This window comes from Aplosporella prunicola, assembly GCF_010093885.1.
Source record: "Aplosporella prunicola CBS 121167 unplaced genomic scaffold K452scaffold_73, whole genome shotgun sequence".
Classification (NCBI taxonomy): Eukaryota; Fungi; Ascomycota; class Dothideomycetes; order Botryosphaeriales; family Aplosporellaceae; genus Aplosporella; species Aplosporella prunicola.
This window is the reverse complement of record NW_022983601.1, coordinates 1-15777: the sequence shown is the minus strand read 5'-3', so window position 1 is coordinate 15777 and position 15777 is coordinate 1. Positions and strand designations below refer to the sequence as shown.

General features: G+C 55.9%; 4 protein-coding genes across 4 annotated transcripts; 2 read left to right on the top strand and 2 right to left on the bottom strand.

Moving 5' to 3' along the window:
* Window positions 1-352: 352 nt before the first annotated feature.
* K452DRAFT_280871 (glycosyltransferase family 2 protein) lies at window positions 353-1654 on the bottom strand (the record flags this gene model as incomplete). The annotated part of the gene is made up of 1 exon (XM_033539473.1): window positions 353-1654. One exon carries the CDS (start codon window positions 1652-1654, stop codon window positions 353-355), a length of 1302 nt encoding a protein of 433 aa, XP_033391588.1.
* Window positions 1655-5358: 3704 nt separating this feature from the next.
* On the bottom strand, window positions 5359-7170 carry K452DRAFT_292875 (uncharacterized protein). The gene is given in 2 exon segments (XM_033541460.1): window positions 5359-5405; window positions 5419-7170. The coding sequence occupies 1 exon segment, from the start codon at window positions 7073-7075 to the stop codon at window positions 5618-5620; it is 1458 nt and encodes a 485-aa protein (XP_033391587.1). The 5' UTR covers window positions 7076-7170; the 3' UTR covers window positions 5359-5405; window positions 5419-5617.
* Window positions 7171-7281: 111 nt separating this feature from the next.
* K452DRAFT_259998 (uncharacterized protein) lies at window positions 7282-9269 on the top strand. Its single transcript, XM_033538512.1, has 2 exons — window positions 7282-7596; window positions 7654-9269. The coding sequence occupies exons 1-2, from the start codon at window positions 7444-7446 to the stop codon at window positions 9112-9114; spliced, it is 1614 nt and encodes a 537-aa protein (XP_033391586.1). The 5' UTR covers window positions 7282-7443; the 3' UTR covers window positions 9115-9269.
* Window positions 9270-9742: 473 nt separating this feature from the next.
* On the top strand, window positions 9743-11998 carry K452DRAFT_292871 (uncharacterized protein). The gene is made up of 5 exons (XM_033541459.1): window positions 9743-9822; window positions 9927-10422; window positions 10480-10805; window positions 10893-11439; window positions 11520-11998. Coding segments are annotated over exons 1-5 (1806 nt in total). The 5' UTR covers window positions 9743-9820; the 3' UTR covers window positions 11955-11998.
* Window positions 11999-15777: the final 3779 nt, after the last annotated feature.

The following is a 15777-nucleotide window of genomic DNA, read 5'->3' as shown; positions in this document are numbered from 1 at the left end:
AAACTTCAGCTGTGCACTCGTTAAATCCATGCCAAAAGTCGGTAAACATGATAAAGCTTCGGACTGGCCTTGTTCCTGTGTAAGTGTCATTCTACATCTTCATGTGGTGCAGGTACCATGGCGAATCGTTCCAATAAGAGTGTCATGCACAAGTTCATAGGGTTAAGAGCCTTCATTTAGGTACTAGGATGAGGTACTACTCCTCGGATGCTATGCATTGCTATCAGGGTATCATGTCCCGCCAAACTCCATGCCATCAAATATGGCCAATAAGCTGAAAATCAGCAAGTTTCACGCCAAACGCCATCTCAAGGAAAAGCGGTACAGGCATATACCATATCCTTTAGTCCACCTACGCCTTCGACGATTTGTCGTCGACTCCTACGCGCGTACCCCAGGAAATGTCCCAGCAGGTGAACAGCGCATAGAGCTTGATCCAGGAGTGGTAGTACCCGAAAAGGATGATGAAAGGTGCGTAACGGAGGTCCTTCGGGTTCCGCCAATAGTGACCCGCAGGTCTGACCAACTTCATGGCAAGAATCCAGAGGCCAAGGAAGAGCAAAGAGTGCTTGATTCCACCGAAGGCTTCGCAGATGACAGGGTTTTGCAAAGCCTTGTAGAGTGCGAAAACGATCAAAGGATCGTATATGGCCGCGAAATTGATCAGGCTGTGCAGAAGGATGGCATATGTCGTCCAGCGGTGGGCCATCCAGACCTTGCGGTCGACAAACAACATCTTGGGGTTGTCGCGGGCGCTGGTTCGGGCCCACCGAAGACATTGTCCTCTAAATCGAGCTCCGCCGCCCTTGATGCCTAGGTTCGTCTCAATACGGGCCTCGCTGCATGTCTGATGCTTGATCTTCCAGCCGTGGTTGATCATCCACCTGGTTACAAACTTGTCATCCCCGGCATTGAGTGGACCAATTTTGCCGAAAATGTACTCGTTGGTATACGCATGTATGAACTCCGGATCCTTCAAGATCGTAGCGCGGCTGGCACAGGTCCGTCCCGACACGCAGCTGTTCCCACCGTCGATAGCGTTCGTGGAAGCCAAGTCGAAGTTGGTGCGCTCCAGACGCATTACGCCACAGAGATTCCAGAAGTCAGCCAATCCGAAAGTGCCCCCATTGCGGCGTACGCGCTTGTGGGTACCCACAATTCCGACATCTGGATTCTCAAAAGGGGCGATGATCCAAGGAAGCAAGGTCTTTGGCCAGAAGACAGTATCATCACATTGGACGACAATCTTCGTCTGGACTTCCTGGAGAGCGCGGACTGTCTGTTCACGCTTGTTGGCCTTTAAGACGGAAAGCACTTCAACGAGAAGCCCAAATTCCTGGCAAAATTCCTTCGCCAGACGGGTCTTTTCCTCGCCAACAGTGACTACCAGAACTTTCGCTGGTCGGTTTGCGATAACCGAGTGTATACACTCGTCAAAATCTCGTCCGAATGGTTCCACTGTGGGTATGATTACAGTGACATCTTCGGTGGTATAGCGAGGGCAGTCAGGGATCTGGCACGGTTTGCATAGCAAGTACGCGACAGTGTTGACAACAAGCCTGACGTAGCGAAAGGCGAACAGGAGTATGAAACAGATGAGCCATGGCTCACTGAGAAGGGAGAAAGCAGGACTGTAAATGATTGACAGCACCATGAGTTTTACAAGCCAATTACAAAATTCGCAGGTACTGCTGAATTTGGGAACAGCAGTAAACGTCTCCATTTTGCCTTGATTTATACTGGAAAGGACGATGACTTCGAATCACTGTACGCTGACATGGTCAGTCTCGTGAAAGAACAATGTCTTCGGAGGTCAAAGTATGCTGACCTCTCTCAAGACTGGGCGTTCAACTTTGCATTGCGTATATAGGTGGTTGACTGAACCAGGGAGTCGTTGACGGCGACCAATTGCGATGCGAAGCTTGTCGTCATATAGGGTTTTCGAAGCAGTGGGTGGTATAGAGCGGTAGGTGTTACGATGTCGACATTGGTGGTGTCCAAAAGGATTACATCGCCAATTCCCTCCTGGGAAGCGACCTCTCAGGGCCTCACCACTTGGGGAAGCCACTCCCCGTGCGGGCGATGCTGCCAGCCACACACAAATGATGCATTAGCCAGAACTGGGCTCGCAGCGATATCTGAGTCGCAGCGAGTAGACCAAGGACGACAGTCATGCAAGCGGGAAGTATATGTAGTCGGTCGACAACATCCAGATGACAGCGCAGTACAGACCGATTTAGTGTTCCTCAGTTCTTTCAAAGCGAATGTTCGCGCATTCGCGCGCATAAGGGTTGCAGCAAATATTTGCCGACAAGGCTTTGATTGCTTTTGATTGCTGTTGTTTTCATCGACCGCTGCGAGAAGAAAGGACCTTTCTAGATAACGACAGAGAACAAGGTCCAAGCGCATGAACAACTCTGCCAAAAACACACGTTCTTTGGTTCCATCGCGGAAAATGTCACAGTGTTCCACGGATCCAGGAACATCCCATAGATAGACTTACCGGCCACCTCACCTCCACAAACATATCCACGGGAATGCGATGCCTGAATCCTCGAAGAAACTAATCCACATCTGGTGAGAGAAGGAAGTGTACGAAACTCTCCTCATTTCTCACTAACCTGTGACGACACCAAAAGCCGAACGCTTTGATTCTTGACCAAGTAGTCATAAACCACACCATCAAAACGCGAAGGCATGAGGAGAGGTTGTATAGATGGCGTCTCATCGCAACAATCGCCATAACCACGCTGTGTCTCCCACGTGTGAAGACGCCTCCGAAACGAATAGTCTTCGACCCGTAAACTTTAGCAGTAAGTTAGCAATGCATCGCGTCTTCTAAAATCACCAGAAACGGAATCGCATATTCCGAACTCGTCTAGCTAGCATCAAAAATAAAAGAGAGTTGGACGACCTTACCGCGTAATTGAAGGGCTGGCAGTATGGTAGCAAAGCAAAATTATCGTTGGTGATCATCAAAAGCAAGTGCAACTAATACTGACTGACATCGGTCATTGCTGTCTAAAGTTTTCCTTGCTAATATCTATCTCTTCGAGATACTCCTTTGTTATCATTTCTTTGACCAAACCGCCAACCCCTTTCAGAGAAGCGCATGATTTGAGGCGAGAGATCAATGTCTCTCCAGAATCCGCCGGCTGTTAGGTCTTGAGTAGACGTTTCCAAAGGCCTTGTAGGTCGAATTCATAATCCAGTGTGCTAAAGGCTTTATAAAGCAATTTTTACTGCTGTGGCGTAAACTAGTGTCAGTAGATGGCACAGTGATACACTGTTACTTACTTCACTGTACGAATTTTGGGAATCTTCGAACACACTTAGGCGTGTTTTCCACAAGAGTGAGCTTCTCGGAAAAGCATTTTCAAATGCAAATCAAACTAAACCAAACGTGCGGCGCAGTGTCTGAGATACTGCCAAACGATGTCTCTGCCACAGGCATATAGTTCCTATCTACCCCTGACCCCAAGTATCGGCGATTATGCTTTATAACTGCAACACATGTAGCGCAGCCACGCGGTTCTGAAAGAAAGCGCATCACTGGTAAGTAAGAGAAGTGTGTTCGAGTTAGAGGCTAATCCGCCGCGCGTAGTCCGCATCTATTGAAGCCGCATACACTTACCAATGCCCAATGCCCAGAGCGCCGATGCATCCGCTTCTTCTTCCAACAGTGCTGATGCACGACACCGTCACACACTGCTAGTGCTTGCCATCAACATCATAAAAAGATAATCGTCAGCTACCTTCGTGTATCAGCAGTAGTTCGCTAGCTAGGTCTATTATTGGAGTACTGGAACAATAGGATGCTAACCACAACCCATGGTCCCACACAGTCTTCTCGTTATCAGCGACGCTGGGTATTTGAAGGCGTTATTGCCTTAACGTATCTGTCGATCGAGTGTTGGTTGTGTAGTCATTGACGCCAACTCGTTCGTGTGTAGGGTGTCTATTGGCCGGTTTTATAGTGGTGTCTTGGAGCTTCCCACGCCCCAACAACGGTTGCCACCAAACCTGCAGTCCCGGTCACTGGCCGAGACAAAGACAACGCGGTGTTTCCGACTTTAGATACTCCATGAGCTCTTTCTCTAGCTGATTCTTGTGCTAAAATTGGTGCTTGAGTTGGAATCGGTGCCGGTCGTGAGTCGGATGTACTTGGTTCCAATGTGGGATCACTGACAAGTATTGCGTTACCTCGGAGTGTTCTAGTAAGATAATACGTATACTTACCTTTTTCTCTTTCCACGGTCAACGCCGTTAAGCACAGCCCAGACTCAGTGCCCACATCACACATGACATACTTTCGTACGGGCTGCTGACAAGCTCAATCTCACTTCCGCGCACGCAGTAAACAAATCCACGGAATCAAATTCACAACTCCGTCACCGTAGCAGCCAAGTCAGATAACGCGCACCACCACCAGCCCTTGCCGTACTCCGCCATCAACACCACAGAACACTGCCCACCAACACCGTCCCGTCCCTGCGTATAGCGCATAGCCACCAGCCCTTTTGAGCTAACTAACCGAATATCTCGCCTTGAGTCAACTCGCCAGGCCCCAGATAATGCATGTCCGTCAGGTTCTACGCCGGGCCCCTTCGGAGGTAGCCATACTGTTGTTTGCGATGCATGTGAAGCCAGAGCAGTGTTTTGTTTGCGTTGGTGCGGTGATGGGACGTTTAAAGAAGAATGGAGGGTGGGGTGGGTGGATTTGGGTTTGGGTTTGGGGTGGTATAGAGACGGACAGAGACGGATAAAGAAAGGGGCAAAGACAGCAATGGAAACGAGCAACCACCACCACCACAGCCACCACCCTCACCCCCACCCCTCGCCCAACCCCACCACCAAACCTAAAACCTAATCCCAAACCCAAACCCACACCCACAACCAAAGCCCCCACCCCACCGCCTCATCCAACTCCCCAACTCACACACACGCACCCATCCCTCTCATCAAACCCAAGACCTAAGCGCGTATACCGCACACAACTACAGCCTACAGCCTATAGCGTAGCCTATAACAAGCAAGCACCAATAGCATACCACCAATAGCACACACTACCGCACCAAACCCCACCCTTCACCTAGCCGCCCACCGCCGACCACGCACCGCCCACCGCCCAAGTCCAGACCGCGCAGATCAGTGGAGCGCGAAACGTGGCGCAGCAGTTGCTGCTGTGCCACACTTGACCGCGACCGCGACCGCGACTACCGGTCCCAGATTCAGAGTAGTCTGCCTCAACGAGATGATACCTAGGTAGGTAGTGCGAGCAAAACACAGACAAGCACACAGACAAGCGCACAAACCCAGGCCCAGGCCCAGACCCCCCAGAAGAACAGTAGAATAAATAGCATTTGCATAAGCGTACGCCGAGAGCGCTGGAGTAAGGTAGTAGTGTAGTAGAGTAGTAGTGGTAGTAGTAGTAGTAGTGGTAGTAGTAGTAGTGGTAGTAGTAGTAGTGGTAGTAGTAGTAGTAGTAGTAGTAGTAGTAGTAGTAGTAGTAGTAGTAGTAGTAGTAGTAGTAGTAGTAGAGTAGTAGTAGTAGACCCCCAACCATCCATTCATCTAAATAAACAACCAACTAAGTAAATAATCCATCCATGCATGGCTACGGCGTCCCCCCCACGCCCGGCAAATCCGGCGTCAGCGTCGCCGAGCGCTCGCTATCCGTAGCAGTGCTAGCAGCACTCAGCACGCTCGCGCGCTTCGACTGAGTCGGCGCATCCGCACCCGCGCCAGCCGTAGGCGTTGTAGGCCGTGACCCTGACCCACCAGCACCCCCCGGCGCGAGCCGCTGCTGCATGCCAATGCCCAGCCCCAGCGCGCTGCCGCCGGCCGCGAGCGGCTTCCTGCGCCGCCGCTCCGTCGTGCCGCTGCCCGAAGTGCTGTTGCTCCAGCGGCGGCGGGCGGGGCTGCCGCTAGCGCTCTCGTCGGCGTCGCCGCTGCCACCGCGCGGTGGGGGCGTCGTGCTGCGCGACGAGGAGCGCGAGTGGGAGCGGTCGCGCTCGTGGTCGCGGAGGATGCTGGGCCGGCGCTTCTTCTCGCGCAGCGGCGTGGGCGTGTGCCCGTGGCTGTGGCCGTGGTGGTGCAGCTGCGGTGTCGATGGCAGGCGCTCTGATGATGCTGCCCCCCCTGCTGCGGAGGATGATGCGGGGCGGCCCGTGGCGCGTCGCCAGCCGCGCCAGCCCGTCCACCATAGCCACCCGCCTTCGCGTTTGGCCGTCTCGAGCTCCCGCAGCTTCAGCCGCTTGCGGAGTTCGGCGCGCCGCTCGTTTTCCTTCTCCCAGTACTCGGTGCGGTACATTTCCCAGTTTTGGCGGAAGTCGGCCGAGAAGGGCTTCGGTAGCAGCAGCAGTTTGATGTAGTCGCCGCCGGGGGCGACATCTTCCTCGAGGATCTCGCGGCCGCCCGATTGCAGGCCCGTCGTGTGGCGCAGGTGGCTATGGCTAGGGTGGTGTTTGAGCGGGTACTCGATGTAGTGGTAGCTGCTGCCCGGGTTTGAGGAGAAGAGCGGGTAGGGCAGCAGGAAGCTCAGGTGGCTGAGCAGCTCGCGCCACCACGGGCCCTTGATCAGCACGATTTTGCAGTTCATGCTGCGCAGGCCGCGGTTGGCGACGCCGACCCAGCGGCGCGGCCAGCGCACGCCGCGCTCCCACTGCCCGGTGCCCCAGAACAGAACGCCCATGACGACGCCGCCGATCAGGAACATTTTCTCGCTCACGTCGATGACCCAGTAGACGCTGCCGCCGACGCCGCGGCCGTCTTCGCGCGGGCGCAGCACCACGGCATACGAGAACCAGAAGATCCACACGGCGAGCAGCGTCAGCACAAACGTGTTTTGGCGGCGGCGGGCGCGCAGTGTGAGGTACTGGGCGCGTAGCGAGGCCTCGAGGATCAGGAGGTTGAGGTAGATCTGCGGCGGCGACGATGGCAGCAGCGACGTCGGGTCGGGCGGGCGCGACGAAGGGGCAGCATCGCTGGAGCGGGCTTGTTGAGCGACCTGGGGCGCAGTAACGGTGGGCGGCGGGGCGCCCTTGACGATCTGGTCGAGCTTGGACTCGGACATTTATCGATTCATGATCGTGCGGCAGCAGAGGGTTTGTTGAGGTGGTGTCGCCGTGGTGCGTTTTGGTGCGCTGGACGACGGGGGCGGCGGGAGAGAGAGCTTGCGGGCGGCGGCGGGCGCGGGCGGGAAACGGCCGAATTCAACAGTCCGTGGCGCGTCATCCTCCTGCGCCACCAGGCGGCAGAATTGAGCCCATATACCCCTTCCCTTGTCAACACCCTCACTCTTACTCTCTCTCTCTCACTCACACTCACACACACTCTCTCTATTTGTCATTACTTACTTACCACCCCCCGAAATTGCGTCCCCCGCCTTGCCCGCAGCTGTCCTTGCTGCGGCCCGCTTCCCGTCGTTACACCACTACCACCATGGCTGCTCCCGCAAGTGACGACGAGTTCAGCTCGCGCTCCCAACAGAGCCCTCTGGCCTCGCAGCGTGCCCGCGCCCAGCCCAGCCAGCCTCCTACCGGCCGCTTCCAGGGTTACTTTCCGCTAGGCTACAAGGAGGGCTTCAGCCAGTGGGTGCGTCGTTGACCCTTTGCCACGGCTTTGACATGCCATGCTAACAACCCCCTGCAGTGGGCCGGCCTCTCGCCCGCCGTCACCGAGCACGCCGTCCTCTCCCACATCCCCTACCTCCAGAAGCCACCCACGCACACGCAGACCGGCTCGGCTCCCCCGTCGGCCTCCGTTTCCGCCACGTCCATCGCGAACGATCCCGCCCGAGCCGCCCGCCCCGTCACCTCCAACTCGGTCACGGACCCCTACGGCCCGCGGATATGGCATTCGACGCTGGTCAAGCTCAGCGGCAAGGACCGCGCCCTGAACGAGTTTTCTGTTGAGCGCGTGGGCGAGGACGTTGAGAACAACCTTGTCATGCTGCACGGCTACGGCGCAGGTCTGGGATTCTTCTACAAGAATTTCGAGGCCCTGAGCCGCGCCGAGGGCTGGAAGCTGTACGCGCTGGACATGCTGGGCATGGGGCGCAGCAGCCGGCCGCCGTTCAAGATCCACGCCAAGGATCGGCAGGACCAGATCACCGAGGCGGAGAACTGGTTCATCGACGCGCTCGAGGAGTGGCGCATCGAGAAGAAGATTGACCGCTTCACGCTGCTCGGCCACAGCATGGGCGGCTACATGGCCGTCGCCTACGCGCTCAAGTACCCGGGCCACCTCAACAAACTCATCTTGGCGAGTCCGGTCGGCATCCCCGAGGACCCGTGGGCCGTCAACGCCGATATGCCCGAGCCCGGCGAATCGACCATGGTCAACGAGTTCACGCAGGACCAAGCCAACTCGGCCGGCGCCACCAACGGCAACGCCGCCGGCGACAAGAACACGATCGACGCGCGCCTCAAAGCCGACACTCAAAACAACAACGGCAAGCCACCGCGCCGGCCACTGCCAAAGTGGCTGACGTACCTGTGGGACGCCAACATCAGCCCGTTCTCGCTAGTGCGGTGGACAGGGCCACTGGGCCCGCGCCTCGTGTCGGGCTGGACATCGCGGCGCTTCTCGCACCTGCCGGCCGAGGAGTCGCAGTCGCTGCACGACTACTCGTACTCGCTGTTCCGGCAGCGGGGCAGCGGCGAGTACGCGCTCGCATACATATTGGCGCCGGGCGCGTTTGCGCGCAGCCCGCTCATCCGCCGCATCCACGGCATCGGGCGGCAGTACCTGGGGGTGCACTCGGGCCCGATTCCGGACACGGAGGGCACGGAGCGCGAGGGCGCCGGGGGCCGCAAGCGCGAAAACGGCGTCCCCGTCGTGCTGATGTATGGCGAGAACGACTGGATGGACATTAAAGGCGGGTTTGCGGCGGAGAAGAAGATGAAGGAGGAGAAGGAGCGGCTGCTTGCTGGGAAGAACGACGAGGAGCGCAGGCGCGATAATGGCGATGCCAAGGTGTTGGTGATCCGGAAGGCGGGACATCATCTCTACCTTGATGGCGCAGAGCAGTTTAATGAGATTATGCTCGAGGAGATGCGGGATGTGGCGAGGAGAGAGAAGGCAAGGGAGGCTGACGGCGTGGGGAGGTAATGATTGTGCTTTGGCGTTTTTATGGGGGAGAGGCGTTGGAAGAGTGGGAGCGGCATTGTTTGCTTGTTTGTTTGTTGGTTTGTTTTGTTGGTTTCCTTTCACCCTATCTATCCCATTGTCGTTTCCTCTCTCCTGCTTTTTTTTTTTTTTTTTTTCCCTTTGGTTTTGGCGCGCACAGCGTAGGTATGTATGTACATGACGATGTATGGCATGTACGCGGTACGTATCCCTATGTACGTTATAGCTATAGACAAGACGGATTCTTATTCTACTCATCCTACTCATTTATTACCTAGCCCCTCGCAGCGACGCCCCTGCCCTTGTGTGCGGGATACGGGTAGGTAGGTAGGTAGGTAGGTAAAGCAGGAAGGCGGATGCGCGCATGCGTAAGCTCTGCTCCACTGCCATTGCCGTACCTCTTGCCGCGCGCACCCGGCTAGTGGTTTCCGCTTCCCGATCGGGGCTGCGGGGTAAGTAAGTACATAAGGTTAAGGACGTGGGGGTGGGGCAGCTACCTTACCTACCTAGCGCGCGGAGGCGCGGGTGGGGTGGGGGAGCTTCGCCGCGAGCGGTATGTAAGTGCGGCGGTACCTTAAGTATACTGTACCTTATCCAGCATTTTATTTCTCGACAGAGCTGCCGACTGTGCGCGTTCCTTCACGGGCTATTGTACCTTGGCCATAAAGATAGGATAGGGAATTGCAATATGTGAGTTCTGCAGCTACCTACATACCTTGGTCTTGCTTTGCTTTACTTTGCTTTGCTTAGCCTTACCTTACCTACGCGCACGCAACGCCGCTAACGCCCAGCAGGGCCTCCTCCTCGACAAACTACACAGCCTCGACCGCGTTCTTCGAAGCGCTCAGCGAAGCGGGCGTCGAATACTGTTTCGCGAACCTCGGGTCCGACCACCCGAGCCTGCTGGAGGCAATCGTGCGCGGGCAGAAAGCCCAGTCCAGCAGCAGCGGTGGCGGCGGCAAGCGCTTCGTGCGCATCATCACGTGCCCGAACGAGATGGTCGCGCTGAGCATGGCCGACGGGTACGCGCGGCTAACGGGGCGGGCGCAGTGCGTGCTTGTGCATGTGGACGTGGGCACGCAGGGCCTTGGCGCCGCGGTGCATAATGCGAGCTGTGGGAGAGCGCCGGTGCTGGTGTTTGCGGGGCTCTCGCCTTGTACGCTTGAGGGCGAGTATAGGGGCAGTAGGACCGAGTATATTCATTGGATCCAGGATGTGCATGATCAGCGGGGCGTGGTGGCGGGGTATTGTCGGTGGACGGGGGAGGTGCGGAGGGGGCGGAATGTCAAGGTGAGTTCCATGGAGGAGAGGGGAAGAGCAGAAGAGAAGTGGGCTAACGCGTCACAGCAAATGGTCAACCGCGCCCTCAGCTTCGCGACCTCAGACCCCCAGGGCCCGGTCTACCTGTACGGCACGCGCGAGGCCATGGAGGAGGACCTCGCGCCCTACGCCCTAGAGCAGGCGTTCTGGACGCCCGTCGAGCCGGCCGCGCTGCCGGATGCGGGGGCCGCCACGATTGCCGAGGCGCTCGTCGACGCCCGCGAGCCCCTCGTCGTCACGGGGTATAGTGGACGGAAGCACGGCGCTGTGGCTGAGTTGGTTGGGCTGGCGGATACGGTCAAGGGGCTGCGCGTGCTGGATACGGGGGGGAGCGATATGTGTTTTCCCGCGAGGTGAGTGCTTCCTCCTCCTTCTTCTTCTTCACTGGAGATGGTAGGTAAGTACCTACCTAGTTGGCTAAACCACTGCCACACCCCCAGCCACCCCGGCTGGCTAGGCCTCCGCTTCGGCATCGACGACAGCATCAAAACCGCCGACACGATCCTCGTCCTCGACTGCGACGTCCCCTGGATCAACACGCAGTGCCGCCCGCGCCCCGACGCACGCATCTACCACGTCGACACGGACCCGCTAAAGCAGCAAATGCCCGTCTTCTACATCGACGCGGTAGGGCGCTGGCGCGCCGACGCGGGCACCGCGCTCGCGCAGATCCGGGCAAAGATTGCCGCGACGCCGCGGCTGGTGGCGCGGGTGCAAAGCGAGGAGTTTGCGGCGCGCTGGGAAAGGCTGAGGGTGAGCTATGCGCAGAGGCTGCAGGGCATTAGGGCACTCGCGGAGCCGACGCCCGATGGCAAGTTTGGCGCCGCGTACTTGGCAAGCCGGCTGCGCGAGCTGTGTCCGCCTGAGACGATCTGGGTGATTGAGGCTGTGACGAATACGATTGCGGTCGCGGACCAGCTGCAGGTTGAGAAGCCGGGGTGTTGGATCAACTGCGGCGGGGGCGGGCTGGGCTGGTCTGGCGGCGGCGTAAGCTCTTTCCTTCCTTCCTATCTTCCTTTCACTACCAACTTCCAAACCACCCACTGACACACACCCCCCACCACCAGGCCCTCGGCATCAAACTCGCGGCCCAAACCCCACCCAACGCCAAACCGCGCTTCATAACCCAGATCGTCGGCGACGGCACCTTCCTCTTCTCCGTCCCCAGCAGCGTCTACTGGATCGCCGCGCGCTACAACATCCCCATCTTGACCATCGTGCTCAACAACGAGGGCTGGCACGCGCCGCGCCGCTCGCTGCTGCTCGTGCACCCGGACGGCGAGGGCTCGCGCGCCTCGCGCGAGGAGCTGAATATCGAGTTCAAGCCCGGGCCGGACTATGGGGGCATTGCGCGGGCGGCGGGGGCCGGCGATGGCGAGACGGGGGTTTGGGCGAAGAGGGCGAGGGAGGTAGGCGAGTTGGAGGACGTGCTGAGGGAGGCGGTGGGCGTGGTTGAGGGGGGCAGGACGGCGGTTGTAGATGCTTGGGTTGGTGGCGTGTAGGGGGGTGCGTGCTGCTAGGGCTGGGTACAGTGGCAGTTGGGCGGATTTGCGGCTCTGGCTTTGTTGTTTCACCTACACTGACCGATTCTACGCCACCAGTCTGCTCTTCCCTTCTCTAACCTTCTCAATATAAAAGTATCATGGCAGCACATAATCGTCACAATTCCTTTTTAGGACATCTCATATACTTTCGCAACAGACGACGAGATCTCGGCCTAGCCAAGTGTGATTCTGAGCATATAAAGCCAGCCAAAGCACCATGAAGCAGCAACGCAGGTGACGAGAAGAGCTGAAGATATTCAACACACAAGTCCTGCGGTCTCTGTACTCCCTATCAGTCGAAAGTAATTGCGGCTTGTGACGCAAGAAGGAAAACTACGCGCGGCGCGAGAGGCGCGAGAGGCGCGAGGGGTTTGGCGCCGAAGATGATGGGCGCCGTCGTTGTGCGGTGCTGATGGCGGCTGGCTGTGTGACGTGGTGGTGGTGTGCATCGTCACTGTTGCTGCAGCGGGTGGGCGGATAATACCTTACAACGGTAAGGATTGAGAGCTTGAAGTACTAGGTGTTTGCGTGTTGTGGTGGTGAAGCTGCCGCATCACGACGGGAGCTGCGGGGTCAGCCATTGTGTTGTCGTGGTTGTGATTGTGGTCAATGGTGCTGGTGTAGGTGTTGTGGGGGAGAAAGATGTTGTGTGTCGGGGAAAAGAGCAGTGACGTTCGCTATTTGGTATTTTTCCCTCTCCCCCTTACTGTGTTTGCATTTATTTGTTGTTTGCGCTCTTGACTCTTTTGTGCTTATTAGGCCATCGTGGGGGAAGCAATTTGTTGGTTTTATGGATGTGTCTTTGGCTAGAAGACTGTATGGCGCGGAGATAGCCTATGACTTGAGTGTCTGCGACAATGGTGCCGAAGCTGGTGTTACTGCTGACGGAAGAGGGAGCTTGGTGGCAGGACAGTACCTGGAAGGTCGTAGGTAGACATACTCGCGTCTTTTGACGTCGCTTAGAGTGTTGTGTTGTATGACAATGCTCGTTTGATCAGTCAGTGTTGAAGGTCACGTATAAGGCATCAGTGAAGGCTAGCAGCTCAGTGATGGACAGCAGCTCCTAGAGCACGCGCTCAAATGCTCAGCGTTGGTGCATACAGTCACTGCTTTGCCGGCTTACTAACCCCCCGCGGGCCGGCACCCAGACGTTCGACCTTGGAGCAACCTGTTACTGCTTTGGGTCCGGCTTACTAACCCCCCCGCGCGCCGGCACCTAGACGTTCGACCTTGGAAGCCTGTTACCGCTTTGGGTTGGCTCTGTTAGCTGGCTTACTAACCCCCCGCGCGCAGGCTCCCAGACGTTCGACCTTAGAGAGCCTGTTACCGTTTCGGGCTCAGCTTACTAACCCCCCGCGCGCCCGCACCCAGACGTTCGACCTTGGAGCAACCTGTTGCTGTTTTGGGCCGGCTTGGCTAGCTGACTAACCCCCCGCGCGCCCGTACCCAGACCTTTGATCTTGCTTGACGTGCTACCCTTTTCGGCTTAACAGCACTCTTCCGCACTGTACGCGTCTTTTCAACGGGCTCGGTCAGCTCCAGAATGTTCCAGCCGCCCAAACACTTCGTGTATACGCATCAGCAATTCTGTGTGGTTGTGCTACGAGTTCTCATGAAGGACGTTCGCATGTATGTTAGTCATAAGCGCGAGATTTACAATAGCAGAGGCAAACCGAATCTCTTCCCGACCTTTTAAAGCACGGGTAGCTACTAGATGGACGAACAAGAACACTCGAAGGTCGTCGACCACACAAAAGCGACAAAGACACTTGCTCTTGGTCTACGCAAAGAAGTCAGCTGGGACCGTGGCCCCTCTCAGCTTCCTGTAGGTCAACAGCATCTAACAGGAACCCAAGCCTCCTGCCAATAACAGCAACAAAGTACAGCGTCCGAACAAAACAACGGTAACCATCACAGGCATATCACTATAATCAACAGCACCACCATGCCTCGCTCCCCATCATCAAGGACGCCCCACCTCAACCGCAGTAACCTCGCCCACAGTGTTGCTGCAACCAAGAGGGCGTAGTGCAAGTTGAGTGGCCCATCCCATGACGGGGAAGAGAGCTCTTTTCTGTTAAGAAGTAACGTGTCGGCGGTGTCGCTACCTCAGTGGTGAGATTGACGGTCGTTGGGACATGAACATGTCAGATCGGGGCACTCTCCGCTTATACATGGGTGGGTCTGACCTCATCTATAATGACACCATCCTCCGCGACAGAAAATAGTGTGCATATATGGCACCGTCTTGAGAAATCCCTTTGACTTACCGCGCTGGCATGCGCCTTGACTGACCCAGTATCACTGGTCCCGGAAAAAGATGTTTATCCAGAAGCCATGTAGGAGTCGCAAAAATGCAGGTCGCGAAGAGATGAAGAGTAGAAAGACAAACAGAAGTATAGGCAAGAGATAGTCTGTTAGACATACCCAGAAATACTTCTTTATTATTGGCACTGTAAAGGCTCCTATGTCCCTACTAATACCCAATCCCGACTAACCCCATCATAACCCAAAAGTCCGATACGCCGTCCATCTTCGTTCGAAGAGGCAAAAGAACCCGCTATCCCAGCCAGCCTACACCTCTCGCACTAATGGGATCGCTATAACCAGCGCCCCCAGAACCTCGAAAATACTATCAAACGAATCAGCACAGCCTACTTACTTTGCAGACTAACTTGCACCAGGCCGTAGGCCTTGGTTGTTGTGTTAACTGCGGGTAAAAACCTCTCTACCGGTTCCCCCAGTAGACAAAATTTTCGGCGTTCCCCGCCAAGACACCGCACAGACCCTATCCTATCTCTGCCCCAGGCAGACTTCCTAGCCCGGAATAACACACCTCGGGCAAATACTATGGCAAAAACACAAGTCCGGGTTCTTAAACCCCCTACTTTTCTTGTCGAACACTACATCTTCGGCCAACTTACCCCTACAGTCTAAAACTAAGTTTCTCATAAAATTCGCTTTGGAATTGAACCAACTGAAAACACCTTCCGCTACTAGTTTTAAATAATAAAAATTATCTTTAACTAAAGAGTCTACTAACGCCTACGGGAAGAAATCTCAACGCCTATTCCTAGGCTATCTACCCCACCCCTTAGAACACGCTTCGATACTCTTCAAACCCTACCTACACCGGAAAAAACCTCTACTCCTACCGAAATGGAAGTAGATATCCTAAACCCCCTAATCTTTTAAGGAGGGGAAAAGAGACCTCTACTATTACTAAGCACCTAAAGTACCTCTTCCTTAAACTTAGAGGTTTCTATCTACCCGGGATCGGAAACCCAACCGGAAAAACCCTCCCAGCAACCCCTATAGAAACAACAGAAACTCCAGCCCCTACCTCCTCCCCCTACTACTTCCGCACTAACAACAGCTCCCGAAGCTATTCTACTAGCTAGGGACTACCTACGGAAAGCAGTAGACCTATCCGACTCCCGCCCCCAGGAAAATAGACTTCTAGACCTTCTAGAAATCTTCCGGAACTTCACTAAAGAAAACCGCCTTCCCCCAACATAGAGAGGGCCTAGCTAACCCCCTACTACAATAAAGAAACCAACTAGTAGTCCAAAAACTACTAAAACTCGCCCCTAAACCTATACTACAGCCACAGCCCAAAACCTCTCCCAAACAGCTAGAAAAAGTTTCTAGTAAAGTTACCTCGATTCCAGCTCCTCAAAAAGCTAGAACCCTACTCTCTCCTAGCCGGCAACTAGTTCTCCAAGCCCCTACCCTTCCGCAATCCTTCTCAAATAGAGAGTTCAGAGATACATTCAACTCT

What these genes read in the sequence shown, in the direction of transcription:
- K452DRAFT_292875 (XM_033541460.1), bottom strand. Translation starts at nt 7,075, where the DNA reads ATGTCCGAGTCCAAGCTCGACCAGATCGTCAAGGGCGCCCCGCCGCCC.
- K452DRAFT_259998 (XM_033538512.1), top strand. Translation starts at nt 7,444, where the DNA reads ATGGCTGCTCCCGCAAGTGACGACGAGTTCAGCTCGCGCTCCCAACAG. An exon ending in AGGAGGGCTTCAGCCAGTGG is followed by an intron (nt 7,597 to 7,653) that starts GTGCGTCGTTGA and finishes AACCCCCTGCAG; the next exon opens with TGGGCCGGCCTCTCGCCCGC.
- K452DRAFT_292871 (XM_033541459.1), top strand. An exon ending in GATATGTGTTTTCCCGCGAG is followed by an intron (nt 10,806 to 10,892) that starts GTGAGTGCTTCC and finishes CCACACCCCCAG; the next exon opens with CCACCCCGGCTGGCTAGGCC. An exon ending in TGGGCTGGTCTGGCGGCGGC is followed by an intron (nt 11,440 to 11,519) that starts GTAAGCTCTTTC and finishes CCCCACCACCAG; the next exon opens with GCCCTCGGCATCAAACTCGC.